The 16,802-nt window shown below is 47.2% G+C and overlaps 3 protein-coding genes across 3 annotated transcripts; 2 read left to right on the top strand and 1 right to left on the bottom strand.

Annotated features, from left to right (window-relative positions):
* Positions 1–1,567: 1,567 nt before the first annotated feature.
* Positions 1,568–3,690, bottom strand: GGS22DRAFT_175082 (cell cycle control protein). The gene has a single exon (XM_047963194.1). It carries the CDS (start codon positions 3,549–3,551, stop codon positions 1,743–1,745), a length of 1,809 nt encoding a protein of 602 aa, XP_047814200.1. The 5' UTR covers positions 3,552–3,690; the 3' UTR covers positions 1,568–1,742.
* Positions 3,691–4,293: 603 nt separating this feature from the next.
* Positions 4,294–6,240, top strand: GGS22DRAFT_182347 (pre-mRNA splicing factor; the record flags this gene model as incomplete). Its single annotated transcript, XM_047963956.1, has 2 exons — positions 4,294–4,620; positions 4,726–6,240. 2 exons carry the CDS (start codon positions 4,294–4,296, stop codon positions 6,238–6,240), a joined length of 1,842 nt encoding a protein of 613 aa, XP_047814199.1.
* An 8,045-nt stretch (positions 6,241–14,285) lies between these two features.
* On the top strand, positions 14,286–16,030 carry GGS22DRAFT_175067 (uncharacterized protein). The gene has a single exon (XM_047963193.1). The coding sequence runs from the start codon at positions 14,931–14,933 to the stop codon at positions 15,759–15,761; it is 831 nt and encodes a 276-aa protein (XP_047814198.1). The 5' UTR covers positions 14,286–14,930; the 3' UTR covers positions 15,762–16,030.
* Positions 16,031–16,802: the final 772 nt, after the last annotated feature.

Below are 16,802 nucleotides of genomic sequence, written 5' to 3'. Positions count from 1 at the left end.
CCGAATACCGCGGGCTTGGGCTCGTGTCTCTCGTTCTTACAAACCGATTTGAGCATCCGGAGTTCATGCCCCGCTATCCAGCAAAATTGGGCAAGATTGGTGTCTCTACGATTCCGACGTTGTGGTCAAGGGGTCGTAATGGGAATGCGACCGAGACGGTAACGGCACCTGCAGGGTTCTTATGGGACGGGATAGGATCTAGGAGATCAGGTCCCGGCTGAGTACATACATAGAAGGAGGAAAAAAAGCGAAAAAAGGGGTCACACTAAGCTAACGCACGCGTGGCACATATCGATGGGTCGAGACTAGATGGAGGATCTACCAACAGGATCTAATAATACTTGGTGTTGTATATGTGGGAGAGGGGAAGAGGGTAGATCTGTAGGCTCGAATTGCTTGGGTATATTTCCGGGGGCCTGTTCCCAGTCTTTGACGATGACGATTATGAATCCAGGATGACATCTGATTGGATGAAGCCACGAAGTTTTTTCCTTGCTCTTATTGGTCTTGTTTCTTGTGTTATCTCTCTCTTTTATAGTCAGGTTATATATTTCACGCATACAAACCATACTTGCTTACTCATGGCCCTATGCGATTACAGATACCTAACGATCTTGAGGAGGCGCTGTTGGGCGAGAATGCTGTGCAGATTCAGGTTGATTAGTGTAACTGACCTGTCACGGGTGTAGTCTGCCTGTACCCGACTGGAGGCCATTCTTCCACAGGTATATGTATCGGTATACATGTTTCCTTCGCTTGCATACACTAGAGTAGAAACCCGTGGAAAAAACCATGGCGGAGAAGGAATAAAGGGCGTTGCATTCGACCTGGCGACCTTATGTGTCTCTAATATATAACTGATCGTCGTTGCGTCTACCCATTTCGCGCAGGGAGACGAAGATCGGGACCAAGGTACGAATCGGGGGATAGGTGTAAAGGTCCCACTGGAAATATTATCTGCAACCGTACGGTAACATGATATCCTGTCGCGACTTTCCCGTAGCACAGTAATGGCGGGCTAATAAATTCATGATGTCATCGTGCTGACCGCCTTCTTCCCTTTCGGACCCGCGGCGTGGAGCGAGAGCAAATATCCCACGAAATATTATACCACTCCCCTAGATCGTCCGCGGACATTTCTCACCTTTGGGAAAAAGTTCGGACAGGGGTCTCGCCAAAGTTGGGGTTCTACCAAACATGCTCCTTGACAGGACAACGATTCTACTTGATACTACTTACATGTATGTATATATGCGTTTTGCATTCCTATGCCTATTTCTCCCGACGGAGTATCATAATTACCCGACGACCGTAGAAAGATTCAGAGACATAATAATACTAGGTACCTACGTATCCAGCAGAAAATCCGAATAAGAGCACCGGAAACTTCAAGGTGTAGTTCCTTCAAGCTCTGTCGATGGCTTGGCGTGATAAGGGATTGAGCCGCAATACTATGTAGTCACCTTCCTCCACAGCTTGGCATGCGTTCCGAATAGAGATGGATCCGAGGAATGAAGATTGACTTCGCAGTCTAGTAGGATGGGTTTAAAGAACACACACGCGAGGACATTCAGAGATGATACTTGGTTGGTTGAACAATTTGGTAACCGAGCCGTTTCCGATGGTTTTATTACACCGGCTTCGTTCATGTAATAGCCTATATTATGTACAATATCGGATTATAGACTCGCATCTATGGTATCTTGGTTGTGTATGTTGAGTATAAAAAGCAGCAAGCTCGGTTAGCTGACAACACCACCACCTTGCTTCCAAGCTTGAGCCATAGCCAGCAATTTCGACAAATCCTGTTTCTGTTCGTCATCTGCTGGGAAGATATAATCAATGTACTCCTCGTATGTGTCATCCTCGAGTCTGCGTCTGCGCTTGGTTCTCCGCGGCATCTGCTTCTGGACTTTCTCAATATCCTCTGCCGAACCATGGGTGCGCTCGAAAGACAGCCAGGCGTTGAGCAGGGAAACCCTCTCTTCCTTGAGCTCTTTCTCCTTCATGCATTTATGAGCACGCTCGAACACGCCACGAGCCCTGGTCTTTGCCTCCTCGCTGACTGGCCGCTCCTCTTCCTCACCTGCTTCCTCTTCCTCTTCTGGGATATTGATCTCGAAGTGAGCGTAGCTGATCCAGACCTTGACATGATCCGTCTTCTCTAGTAATCTCTCGTATAGGTCACGTGTCTTGTCATATTCGCCCTCCTCTTCCTCGAAATCAATATATGCCTTCCACAGTAGCTCTGGCATATCCAGAACTTGTTGGTTGATAGCAAGTTCGAAAATGGCTCTTGTTCGGTCAAGGTCATCTAGTCCCCTTTCAAGTTCGGCGAATTTGATCCATGTTTGGCAATTAGCTGAATTCCACTCAACATGCTTCTCGTAGAGCGTTCGACATCGCACGAATTCGAACAACTTCAGTTCAAGCTCGATATAGCCCTTGAATAATCTGTCTTTCGGGCACATGCCAATCGCTTGCCCCAGAGTCTTTCGCGCAGCTGTTAATTCGCCCTGCCGTATTTCAAATTGTGCTTTTAGAAGCCAGACCTTGGCAAAAGTGAATTTCTTGTGGGGAATTAGGTCGAGGCATAATTTGTAAATCTGGCGCGCTCTGCTAACGTCCTTTGCCTCCATCTCTTCCCAGATCGCGTAGAAGATCCACAAGTAGATGTATCGGCGCCAGTGCCTCTTCTCCTGTGTTGGCGGAATTTGCGCCACTGCTCGCTCGTACACATCCCTTACTCGATCCAGGTCACCTGAAGTCTCTTCCAATCGTGCATAATCAAACCATATATCGTAGTTTTTCGGGTTCTCTTTGATCTGATCTTCGTAAAGTCGCCTTCGCTTTGATAGAATAACATCCTCAACACCGTCTTGGTCGCCGTACTGCTTCTCGAAAGTGGTGTAGGCCTTGTGCAAGCCCATAGATTTTGATCGCGGGAGCCGGTCTAGGGCGTACTTGTAAATAGCCCTAGCCCGTTCATACTCCTTGAGTTTGGCCTCAAACCTGGCGTAAGCAATGAAGAGTCTCTCGTCGACAAATTCATCTCCTAAAGCTTCAACCGCGGAACCAAAAACTTCCCTGACTAGATCACTGGTTCCATATTCTTCCTCGAATTTAGCCCATTTGATCCAATTTCGTGGCTCCGGGTGTACGATGGTGAAGCGCTCGAATATATCACGGGCTCGCTGGAATTCACCGTACCGTTTCTCCATTTTGATGTAAGCACTCCACGCCGCCTCGTCCGGTTCCCATGATATCCACCTCTCGAACACTTGTCGCGTTCCGGGGATATTACCCAGCATCTCCTCCATGTAAACATATTTATACCACAACTTATCGACTCTGGGTAGGATAGTGACGGCACGGTCAAGGAGGTTTCTCGCATGATTAATATTCCTATTTTTCATCTCGGCCTCGATATATCGAATCCATAGTACGACAGATGTCGAATCAACGTCCAAGGCTCGTTCGAAGATGGATCGCGCGCGCTTGAACTCTTTCTGCTCGAGCTCCCATGCAGCGTAGCGCATCCAGTTGTTCATATTAATCCTGTTTCGGCGGACATAGTCTTCGAATTCCCTCCGTTTCCGGCCTTGAAATTCGTGAAGCTCTTCCAGATCGCCAAAGCGTTGGGTCGGTGCCTGTAAGGACGTCTCCTGTCGGTCGACTGCTTCTCGAAGAAGCTGCTCGGCGGATATCTGAATGGGCGCGGCGGCCTTGTTTTTGACCCTCGGGGGGCCGCGTGAAGACTCCATATTGGTTTAGAAATGAATGACGTGTTTGTGTATGTAGAGAGAGATTGGTGTTGGTCACGAGAAATTGGAGGAGTGGTTAATAAGAGGAAAAGGGAAATACGAAGAAGGTTGTTACGATGGATAGGAACATAAAAGATTCCTTATTAACAAGGCTGAAAAGTAGCAGTAGCAAAATAATAAACCACGACCCTGGATGATATGCGGAAAAATAAGTTTAGCCGGTCAAGCTTGTACCAGTTCTACGAAACGATTGGCCCAAGAGCTTCGCTTACCCACATTAAATTACAATCGCGACTCAAGGCTGCGACGAACATTTGAACTTGAAACTTTGAACCTCAAACCTTCTCTTCTTAATTTCGCTGTCGCATGTAGAAATTATCTCTACATTCTCGACGAATTCACCGTCATCCACGTCGAATCAACCTTGACTCTTCGGACTGTATTCATTTAACATAAAACTGCCGAAAGCTCATTTTTCCGCTCTATTCTGTAGCGCGACCGACCTAACGATAGATTGCCGGCTGGCACCATGTCGACCCTCGCAGATGAGTTATTGCAAGATTTCGAGGATTCAGGTTCCGAGAATGGAGATGACCAAAATGACGTTGGACTTGACATCGAAGGCCCGGTCGTTGGCCCTCCGACGAGCCACGAGGACAACGACATGATGCTTGATGGAGATGAAGAAGCGGAACCTGACGAGGATGAAGAAATGGGTGGCATGAGTGGTGGAGTCACCGAACCTCTGGAAGACGAAGATGCGACAAAAGCTAAGGTAGAGAAGATGCAGTTGGGCGGAGTGAAGGACATTCGCAAAGTCACCACTGTTATGGATAGATTAGATCCTCTCCTAAAGGTTAGTCCATCATATCCCCCTTTTCCACACTTTGCGGATAGTGATCAAGTGTTTACATCTTCTGGCTTGAGCTACAGATCTGACCGACTGGTTACAACCTTACAGGATATCGCACACTACCAATCGAAACCTCTTGCGCCGCACACGACCAATATAGGTAACATTGAGGACAACCCCGAGTACAAGATCCTCACTGAATCCAACACTCTCTCCACCCAGATCGACGGCGAGATCATGAAAGTCCACAAGTTCATCAGGGACCATTACTCTGCTCGATTCCCCGAACTTGAAACTCTCGTTCAGAACGCCATCGAATACGCCAAGGTTGTAGCCATTCTTGGAAATGGACCTATGGACTCGGACAGCATAAGAGCTCTTCAAGGCTCAGCTGATAATCCTCTGGGCGAATCCCTCAAATCAGTTTTAGATGGGCCATCGCTGATGATTGTCACTGTCGAGGCCACAACGACCAAAGGTCACGAAATAAGCCAGGAGGAGCTTGAGCGCATTCTTAAAGCCTGTCATATGATGATCAAGATGGACAGCGCTAAAAAGACGCTTACGGACTACGTACAGTCTCGAATGAACATATTTGCGCCTAACTTAACGACTTTAGTTGGGTCTTTAACCGCTGCGCAGCTAATCAACAACGCCGGAGGCTTAACGAATCTGTCTCGAACGCCCGCGTGCAACCTGGCTGCTTGGGGATCCAAGAGATCAGGGAATACGGCATTTGCTACTAACGTAGGCGTTAAACAGCAAGGCTTCCTGTATCACTCGCCGATCATTCGCGGTATTCCGAACGATCTGAAAAAGAAAGCCATGAAGGCGGTAGCAGCAAAACTTGTCTTAGCCGCACGAGCAGACACCGGCCACACAAATCCCGACGGGTCGTATGGCGAAGAGTTAAGAAGCCAGTGTCTAGAGAGATTAGATAAGTTAACGGAACCACCTCCGAATAAAGGTCAGCGAGCTCTGCCGGCTCCCGATGATAAGCCGTCGAGGAAGCGAGGTGGTCGGCGGGCGCGCAAGGCGAAGGAAGCAACGGCGATGACTGAGCTGCGTAAAGCACAGAACCGCATGGTGTTCGGCAAAGAAGAGAAAGAAACCGACTACGGTATAGGAGATTCTACTGCGGGCATGGGAATGATTGGTCAGACGAACGATGGAAGAATCCGGGGAATGCAGATTGATAATCGGACCCGAGCAAAGCTGAGTCAAAAGCACAAGGGTTGGGGAGGGGCTACACCTATCGGCGGTTCAGCTTCATCGTTACGTGGCTTCGGCCAATCAGGCAACATCGACCTTCGTGGTAAGGGTCTACGAACTTCAGGGGTAGGGTCCACCATCGGCGGAGGTGCGGGGACAGCCTCTTCTCTAGCATTCACGCCGGTTCAGGGACTAGAGCTTGTGGACCCCAAGGTTCGGGCTGAGCTTAATCGCAAGAGAAAGGCGGAAGAGGATCGCTGGTTCAAGGGCGGCACATTCACCCAGGTTGCCGGAGGCGGAACGGCCAGCAGTGCCAATGGCGGCTTTAAGGTCCCTGGACAATCGCCCAACAAGAAAGTTGATACCGGTGCTGGCAAGATGGGACCGCCATCGGTTCCCGCTAAGAAATAAACCGAAGAAAGCACTGGTCTACGTATAGTTCATGTTCTCGGGAAGTAAGGTTTTTTTTCTGCAATGTACGAGGACAGCAAACGTTAAGGTATGGCGTCTCAAGGGGCGGCGGGGTTAAAGCTTGCTAGTTTCTTACAGCATAGGTAGTTTAGGGTCGGTCGCATGGTCAACGGCGTTCTCGGAAGGGAGACCGTCAAGTCTTAGACTGCGCAAGAACGTCAAAACGGTTAGTCTAATGTAGTTAACTTTTATCATGTAACTACTAACAATTCGTTGTGAACATGCGCCTCTACAAACTCAATTCATGAAGGCCACGCCATCCGAACACCCCTGACTACCCTGACTCAACTTTATTATCCGTCTATCTGTTTACCTTTACAGGGCTAAAGGATAGGCTCCTTCTTCTCTCGTGCTTTTGACTCTGGCTAAAGCGCTCTACTGCGGCGTTACGAGAAATTCGTGATAAGGGGCAAAGTCAGGAAAGGGACAAGTGAGATTATAAGATTGTCCCGGTTTTCATTTTTTGCGGTCGACGCAGACGCACATAACGGCTAGGAAGGCACGACATTGTTCCGCGCAGTACAGAAGGCGCATTCAAAATATTTTGCCATAGGCAGATCACCACCAGCTGGCGATGCATCCGCTCACAGCTGTCATGCAGCTGCTAACTGCTCGCGGAGATCCCTTTGACAGCTGCAAATGCTAATGCCTACAATTGGCCCGCAGGTGTGGCCCACTTCAGTGCCAGCTGTCGGCGATCTACCTATGGCAAAATGTTTTGAATGCGCCTTCTGTACGTCGCCTGGTTATTTGGGTCCGGTGCCGAAGCCGGGACCCTGGGAACCTCGCACAGATCTCGATCCCGGGAGGGAAAGTCCCTCCCTGTTCTGCTGTCGTAAGACTAAGGGGAAGCGCGCCTGGGTTACACGGCTGAGGTCCCGGGGTTTCGTGGCTAGCTACGGTAGCTAAAAAAGATAAAAAGAAAGAGAAGGATACTTGAATACCCTAACATTTATCTAGCTGCCTAGATAAAAAAGAATGGGCAGAAATTGGGTGTGTGCAGGGTTGCAATAGGACCTAGACCCCTCGGTGCTACTGGTATTAATGCAACTGGCTAGATGACTTACACGCTGGCATCGTGTCACACGTGAAAGATGGGCGATGAGCAGTGGATGTGTCTGTGTGTGTGTACGAAGCGAAAGAGGGGAAATGGGGGGGGGGATACGAGAGAACAGGAAAAAACGAAAGAAAAGGGGAATGTAGGGACAGAAGATGGCAATCTGGTGAAACTCGCACGCTAGGAGGATGGGAATTTGGGATTTGTGTCCTTTGAGGCCGAGAATTCCCATCCGACCCTGTTTCTAGTGCGACGTGGTCAACCTTACACTTATACTTACACCGAGTCCCATTCCACTTGTACTTTCTTCTTCTTCTCTCTTATTTGCGGCTTGGTCATTGTGTTGGCGAGATTCGGGAAAGGTTCTACGGTTTAATTGCCGGAATTGCTGTTGTGTCCTCTTTTTCTTCCTCTTATCTTCTTTACTTTTACTAGTTCTGCAGGGACTCAGCCAAAGACGCTGCGACTGTATACCAGGCACATTGACCTTATTTGTACTACTTATTATGTATGTAGAATAATATATTATGCAGATGGGTAATTTTTTTTCTCCCTTCGGCAGCGCGGTCGCCCGCGCCGCGGGACGGCTGATGGCTCGAACGCTGATCCTCGTGAAGATCAAGTTGTGAAAAAAACAGGATTTCGTCATCTTTGATCACGGTGACATACCTAAAGGACAGGGACCACATGTGAAGTTCCACAGCGCGGGGTAAAACTGGCAGCATGTACAAACACATCCATGTCTCCTCGCCGAAGGTATTGTACTATGTATAAGTGTCAAGTATCCACGACTTGTATCCTGAGTAACGAGTCAGGTCTATGCAGCTAGCGATGTATAAGTGGTTATCTGATAATCACAACGTCCATGGATTTAGAGAGGACACCATCTTTTAGAATAGTAAATAATACGGAGATCGTAAATACTTACCTAAGGTACTAGATGGAAAAACTTTGGAGTTTGAGGGATTCAATTGTGATAACTATCAAATCCTCAAATTGTTTGAGCTTTGCGACCGACGTTTCGACATGGTGACAACTAAGCAGCTAAATACCAACGTAAAGGTGATCACCGACGACCGATAGTAGGGCTGGGCCGTCTTGGCCGTCCATATTTGTTTTAAGAATGCCTAAACACGAGTAGTCCCTAAAATCTTTAGTAGGTGGACTCGGCCGGGAACCTTTTACAATGAGGAAGAGGGGGGGGACCCACGATGGTGCACCAGCTTGGGTACCCCAAATATGTAGCTTGCCTGCATGTGCCGGACGGCCGGTGTAAGTTGTCTCTCACACTAGTCGGCTCGTTCGCGACCGCGGAGCTCCGGATAAGAAAGGCGGCTTTCACGGCATCGTCCCGGGAATGCATACTGCTTTGGACTACAGCTGGGTCGATATCAAGACGAGCATCGGGCCATTTGATTTAAGAGAGTCGTGTTCTCTGCCCCATGTTTGGGTCTTTCTGATAAATATCTATCTACCTGGTATCTTATCGTACAATGCTGTGATCCTATAGAATACTACAATAGCTGCCGGTGTGCTCGTGGCAGACCTACCTTACAAGGTTCTATTCCTATTGGCTTCAAGCTTCTGTTGTATTTTCGTTGTGAATCCTACTTCATCTCATGTACTTACCTAAGTATATACATACACGGGGCTAAATGGAACAGACAAAGCTAGGTACGTACGCACGTATCTTGCCGAGTTATTCGAAACGCGAGTCAGTCTTAACATAGGCTCATAGTATACCCTCGGCTTAGAGAAACGTGGGCCTTATTTTATTGATAAATAATATTAGGTACTGACTGTTCCAGCCTCTATTCTCTAGAGGGGTAGTGGGGTGACAGCGAGGACGAGAATAAGGGGTCTAGACTTGACAAGACAATTTGTGCATGTAAGTTTATGAGTAAACATATCCATAAAGTATGCATCCATGATTTGTATTCTTGGGCATCTTATCGCCAGATTTACCGTGATGCATGTAATTTTGGATCTAGGAGGCTCTTTACGAGCCGGTGAATCGATCTATCAACATGCAAGTAAGCAAAGTGAATAATACCATGGTAATCGAAAGGCCACCATAACGTGACGATGTGGAGATAGACTAAAACTCAGCAGCAACAAATTTTCTGCAACGACTCTTTGACCGTTTATCGACTGATGCTCGAACGAGTTGCGTCCTTCGATGTGGATCCCTATTCGCATATCGTCTGGGCTATAACAGGGGTTGAGCTCCTAGCTGAGTTGCTGGGTACGGGGTACCATCCGGCATCCAATGGGTTTACTAGGTTTGTCTTCCTAAGACGGACGCCATATGTATTAGGCAAGGTCCAGGCCTTTTGTCAGTCATGTATCAGACCCGATCAGACCAAACGGGCGAGATGGAATCGGTTCCCAAGAAATCATAACCCCTGTGATGGCGTTAGATGGCCTTGGAGTTTTAGGGGGTCTTAAGGCAAGAAGCGACCAAGGTGCCGAGCCGGAATCAAGGCAACCACGGACGTGGAAGGATGTGATGGGCAGTCACGACTTGGCTTTCGGGAAGCTCGGCCGGTTCAAGGTGGACCTAACGCTCCGAAACGCATCCCCGTGATAGTCCCGTAGATGCCAAGTTGCGAAATAGAAGTTACGTTTGCGTCATCGTGATAATATATCGCCGTATTCACCTAGACTACTAGGTTACTTAAACGGACATATGTATGCGTAACTGTTGGGACGATAAAAGCCAGTCAATATATATAAGCGTGTAGATACTCGTAAGTTTTATCGAGCCCACAATTCCGTTGTTGATGGGAAAGTATAAGAGTTGTTATGTTGATTGTGTCAATATTTACTTGCTGTTAGCATAAGAACTTTTAGCCCAATAGTAGAATCGCTAAATGATCTAGAGTCAGATCGCTATTTAAAAAAAAGTTAATGATCTACTAAGTTGATTGTTTAAGTCATATTCAAATTTCAAGCAGTTTTCTTTTAGGGAAGTTAACACTCGATAACAATAGATAATCTGTAACATACCGCTTTTGGAGATTTTCGCTCTGGTGTCTCGGCGGCATTCCGAGAGCGTACACATAGATCCATAACCATCTGTTATCATTGTTAAACTCGTTTACTGAGCAGCTGAAGTACCTACATTCAAGGGACCAGGAACGGGAGGCTACTGGGATTGGCGCGCATAGAATAAAAAGAATTCCAGAATGTCAGGGACCATCGTCTACATTTTCTCGTCTATTGGGTAATGAAAAAAAAAGTAGTATTATTAGACCGCCAGAAGCCATCGGAATTTTTGATGGGACGAGCCTGGACAAGACGGTCAATTAACAGATTCAGGGGAGCATAACAGCTACATGTAGCAGATGCAGAAGATAGCATATGCAGAGCCGGGGGTCCTGGCTGCTCAGCGATAAGTTGGCCTTATACGCAAGATACGAAGTATTCCAAGTATTCCAAGGTTGCGCCAAGAAGTACCCAGAGGGGTGTTCCTGTAATGTGGGCTGGGTGGACCACTATGCTGGCGATCGTCTCTGGCAATCGACGATTGCCCAACATTGTCAAGATCTTTGTGTTGCTGATGTGCGGAGCGTTCTCCTCAACCCTAGAAAATTTGCTACGCTTGCAGGTGCCAGGTGGGATATCTGCGGGCGGAGCGAAGAAAAATGTTGGCCATTTTCACCACTCCCAGCGCTCCGTTTAATCCATTCTGGTAGGTAGTACTGTACTCTTTTTTTTATTTATTATCCGCATCATCATCGTCGTTTAATCGCACCGAAGCGAGATGTACGGCATGTACAGGTACCGTACTGAGAGAATTTATGAAGGGAGTAAGACGCCTGGGGATCCCCGGGAGGACCTCAAGGGCTTTATCATCAAATTCTTAGCGCAGGATCGAAGGACCCTGAATTTAGGTAGTCAGTCTCCCTAAATAAGGCTTGCATCGTATACCGTTCTTGTACTGTACGTGAACTGTACATAGGGCCACGGCTCTTATGGTATGCTGGCAGGCTGGGTAGGTACATAATAGAAGTATACCATAGCTAGCCACATTGAGCCTCTTCTGTATGGAAAAGAAAAAAAAGATGCATATAGTTAAGAATTCCTAAATTGAAAGTCCCTTAACGTTTCCGTATGTGTTTAGGGATTTCCCGACGGAGAGTCCCTTCTTCACATATATCTGTAGCTGTTTCCTGGAAAGAGTTGGCTGTAGAAAAGAAATACCCGTACCTACGTGCCTTCCAAGGTTGTTAGATTGTTAAGGTAGTGTTGTTTTTTTTCGGTCCCTCTGCCCCTCTGCCCCTTGCCTTTAGTCAATATAGACCCACAACGACCGGTCGTTAAAGGAGATCTCTCTCCAAAAACCCGATCGCTGATAATCGAAACAACGACGCGCAGTACCCTGATTCCGGGGGGTTCATTCCTTTATACCTCGTGACATCATCGTTTTCTTCTTAATTCTCCCGCTTTCTTTTCCCTCGTCGCGCCAACAACATTATCCTGCGACATCTAGGATACCCAACTGAGGACGCACGCAGGCACGTTAGCAGGTTCGGTACCTTTCACTTACCTACCTACTTGAAGGACATATCTCTCCGATTTTGTGTTCCCCAAGCAACCAAGCAGCCAAGGTATCTCAAGGACCCTTAATAATAAATCAATGATTGGCGACAGATAGACCTGATAGACCTGATAGACTTGCCGAGTTGGCGGTTTGTGAGACCCAAACGTAAATGTGGCTAATGTGCTAATGTGTGTCTGTGTGTACTATCTCATGTGTGTGTCCACAGGTCCACGCGAAGGGGAAAGTGATGGCCGGGGATCGAGATGGAGGGTATGGGTGGTGGGTGGTGAATGGTGACCGGAGAGTATCGAATTCTGAAAAAGCGGCATTCTAAATGCCATCCAGGGTCTGTGTATCCTGCATGTACCTTCGCTAACTGCCCCATGTACCCTAATCCGGTACCCTTTTTGACGCCATGCCTCTTGGCGCAACCGACGAATCATTGTTCCCCGTTCTTTAACGGAAACTTGAGGCGTCGATGGGCGCTACTTAGTTGCTGCATCAAGGGTATCCTATGAACCCTTGGATTTATATATATTTTCTAAAAAGTTGATTTAACGGAAAACGACGGCAATATGTCTCTTGGTATAAACTTGTGACAAGAGCTGTGCCGGTGCTTAGAGTATTCGTAATATAGTACCTAAGTATACCATGCATACCTCCATAGAAATTCTGTATGACTAGAAGAGGAAGCAAACGAAATATTAAGCTTAGAAAATTTCGTTTATAAAACAAAGTGTGCTATAAACATACCTACGAGTGATAAAAAGGAGTATTCGTTTTTAATATCACTTAAAGTTTGTAGTCATCCAATTATGACCATGCCTTGTAGAAACGACTATCACTAATCACCAAATTTTATGAACCATATTTAGTTTCATTTTCTAGAAAGTGGCTTTTATGAATCCTCCAAGGCACATTTTGAAGTCTACGTAGTAGATAAGCTCATAAAACAATCTCAGAAAATGTATTGGATAATGTGGTAAGACGACTCAGATAGCTTGACTATGTAGGTAGCCTCCTACGTCACCACTGATGTCCTTCCCAGTTGCCGAGACAAGAGTCGGCTTACATACATAAAAGTCAGATATGATATCCCCCTCGTGAGGTTTTGTTTCTCCCTATAAGTGGGCTTCGGACGGGAGTGAAGCACGACAGCTGGAATGCAAATCAGGGACCCAAACAACAGATCCGGTGGTGCTGCCATCTTGAAATAGACCAGGAACGCCGCATCCAAAAGAAAGCAAGCGAGATATGCTAGGAAGATCCGGACAATGCAACATATAAACGTGCCTGCTGATCATCAGTACGTACCGTGAGTCAAGGTGAGCCGCTATGTACCTGTCTCATAGAGATGCTGAGGGATGATGGATGTAATTCGTCAAATACCTTGATCCCAACCTGTCCTTGCATGCAGAAGTACCTACATGATGTACATATTCACGAGGAGAACTGGGTAGTTCCGAGAGAGGATTTACATATGAAGGCTGACCTTATGGACATGGAATCGATCAACCTGTCAATGGGAATCCCTCGTACCTATACATACACTGCCAAACACCCGAGGAAAGCTTATGTATGTGTAGCGAATTAGCGACCGTTTTCGTCAGGGACAAACGATTAAGTTGAATTCGGCAACGTGGAAAAGTATCCCCTCATTAGATGTCGAGTCAATGTTGTATTTATGGATGCGTCTTGGTTAAGTTCGAAGCTCCAGTCCGCGTCAGCCCACTTTCCAAGTCGTATGTGTAAGTAGGTATATATTATAATATATACACAAATGTTTATGTATCTGTAGATGCAGATGTAAGGTTAGTTTATACGAGAAATTGTTTGCATACTGGCATATAACTTGCATGGATAATATCGATATTTGATGTTCTAGAATAACGAGTCACGCACTTGCTATCATTGATATCATACGTACGAGGGTAGATGAGGATAATCGTCGAATATCTCGATTAGCAGAGCCTTACGATGTAACTGTGTAGCGTATAAGAATAGGCGGTGACCGGCGATCTTTTTTTCTTCTTGTACTTTGTTGCTCGGCCCCATATGGTTGAAAGGTACATTTCGAATACTTGGTCAGGTCCAAGACAATTATGGGATGGATCGAGTCCCATCCCATGTGTCTCTCCAACTGCCCCCCCGCTTTCACTGCTTTTTTGGAAACCAGTCGCTAGTAAAAAGGACGGAACGCAAGAGTTGCAGGGCCAGGGGACCTTGTGGGACCTTGTGGGACTAGTGGGACTAAATGGGACCTGTGGACCTTGTATACTTTGTATACATTGTACATCTATACTTTCACGTATACATTATACAACTATACATACCTGGGTATAGACGTACCGCTTGCCCAGGTGCACACGCACACGCACATAAGGGAAAGGGAAACTGGAACTGGAACTGGATCGGATTCCTCTTTCCCATCCATGAACGCTCAGTTTCTTTTTAACCAACAAACTTCCCGTCGTATCTCATATGGGAAAGTTCTTCTGACCTGCCTCACTTCTTCTCTACCTTTGTTCGAGAACACCCTTAGAACTCTTCAAAATCCTCCCCCGCTAACCCTTCATCCCATTTCCTCTTTCCCATCGCTATATAGACCCTAGAAGTGTTTTAGCTAAGCCCAATCCAGCTTGAGCTTACCTTCGCGCGCATACACAACGCACACACCTACATATGCTTTTGACGAAGACCGCAACCATCCCACCTTCACTCGTGTCGCCGCGTCTATCGAACTCGTCCCAATATTAGCTACCTCCCGCTAAAGCCTTAACTACCTTCAGAGCATGCTTCGTTAAGCACGAATCCTATTCAACCACACAGCCAACTACACCTTGAAAGATCTGTTCCATTGTCGTTTACCCTAGTACAGCGGTGTGGGCTTCATTATTTCATAAGAATTGATCAGCGTATGAACGACATTTGGATTCAGCAACAGTTTAGGCAGTTCAAATAGAAATTGATCATTCATCCCTCGTCTTCCGCGCCTACCCACCCACACACATACACATCAAAGACAAAATGCACGCTCGAGACGCCACCGGCCGCCAGGTCTCGCTTCTAAACGACGATCCATACGCCAGTCACCAGTCATACCACACAGCTCCCCACTATCAATCCGCCGGTGACCAATCGCCGCCGCCCCACACTCCAGAGCTTCTTCGTTCAGATTCATACGACTCTAACGCTAGCTACGACGCTTTCTCGCCATTGACGCCCGGTCTATACGACTACACGTCGCGACAACTGTACGATGATTATCCCCCCGATCAGCAGGTTGGCATGAAGCGCCCTGTTTACGTCGCAACCAGCCGTTCCAACTCATACGAGGATGATAGCTCGGCTAGCTCGGCGGCACCTGAGAAGGCTGGGAAGCGATATCCCTGCAGATATCGCGATAGTCATGGTTGTGAAAAGACTTTTACGACTTCAGGACACGCTTCTCGTCACTCTAAAATTCACACTGCTGAGAAGGCGGTCCAATGCACGTATCCTGGATGCCATAAAAAGTTCACTCGCGCAGACAACATGAAACAGCACCTCGAAACCCACTTCAAGGACAAGTCAAGATCCTCTACTTCTTCTAAATCCAAGAGCTCATCGCTGTCTTCGTCGTCCAAGAGAGGCTCGGTATCCTCCAAATCATCATCTCATGGCAACGGGTCTTCTCACGAAGTCCAAATGTGGGATTCTGAACAGTATGGATCTGACGCTCAACCAGCACTTGCATCCCCCGGTGGCGCCTGGGATATGCGCGGCCTTAATATCCCTCTGATGAGCCGACCAAGCGCGGCGAGAACCAGTAGCGGATTAGACGCCCTTGCAGCAATTGCATGCCAGGAAGGTGCCTAGGATCGTCTTCACTACCTACAAGCTCTCCTATTTCTTCTGACGTCGGCACGGAACCGAGCGGTACCCGATTGAGTAATGACGGGGTAATGAGAGGGTCACGGTTCTCCCTGTATGCCACAGGGATAGATACGAACGGGATTTGTTTTAAACATGGCGTTTGGGTATACTCGGGATCATACTCACGGACCATATTATCGATACCAGGGTGGCAAGCATACGATGGCGCACCTCATTATTTATTTTACTTTTTTTTTTTTTTTTTTTTTTTTGCATATTCTGGAAGATGACCGGGAAAGGCACTTAAGGAATGGGTGCTTTTCCCGTTTCTTTCCGCCTGTGGCGCGGTTGCCAGGGCTGACTTGCTCGTCGCCCACGATTTTTACTTCTTTGGAGCAAAAAAAAAGTTGAAGCAGATGTACAGGCATCAGCCAGGGCGAGTGCATTGTTTGTGCTTGCATATACGAGCTGATTATCAGGCGCACGGGAGCCGCGCCGAGGACTTGTCAGCAAGGGTCCTATTACCGAGAGGGGGGGTGGCATTTTTATCAGCTTTAACACCTATATATACATGACGTTGGGTTAGGCATTAGATACCAGCGTCCGCCCGGAACAGAAAAAGGGGGCGGATGGCATACGAAAATGAGAAGCAATGTTTAATGATAAAGCTCCAATATTCTCCCATCTACATATTATTTACATAAAGTTCTACTTGAAGTCGCGGATTCCCCCGACTGACTAAGCATAGGACTAAGTCTTCTTGAAAAGGGGACTCCGGAGGTGATGGGGATGCTGTCACTGTACAAGCGAATCTATCTGACTAGATGAGCGATAAATGATGATGAAGGACTCGGAATTTTGTTTCAGTGATGATTGTAACACCATTCAGTACCGAGTCCCTGATCTTGGCATGGACCCTGATAATCCATCACCATACTCTTCTCCCGGACGATGCATATGTGCGTATGCTATACCTAGTAATGTGTGTAACCGCATGGCTGCCAGCCTGCCGCTGTTCTTCGGGTAGCACAACATGTTTCGGTA

This window comes from Annulohypoxylon maeteangense (assembly GCF_022496945.1).
Source record: "Annulohypoxylon maeteangense strain CBS 123835 unplaced genomic scaffold GGS22scaffold_27, whole genome shotgun sequence".
Taxonomy (NCBI): domain Eukaryota; kingdom Fungi; phylum Ascomycota; class Sordariomycetes; order Xylariales; family Hypoxylaceae; genus Annulohypoxylon; species Annulohypoxylon maeteangense.
This window is presented reverse-complemented; position numbering and strand designations above follow the sequence as displayed.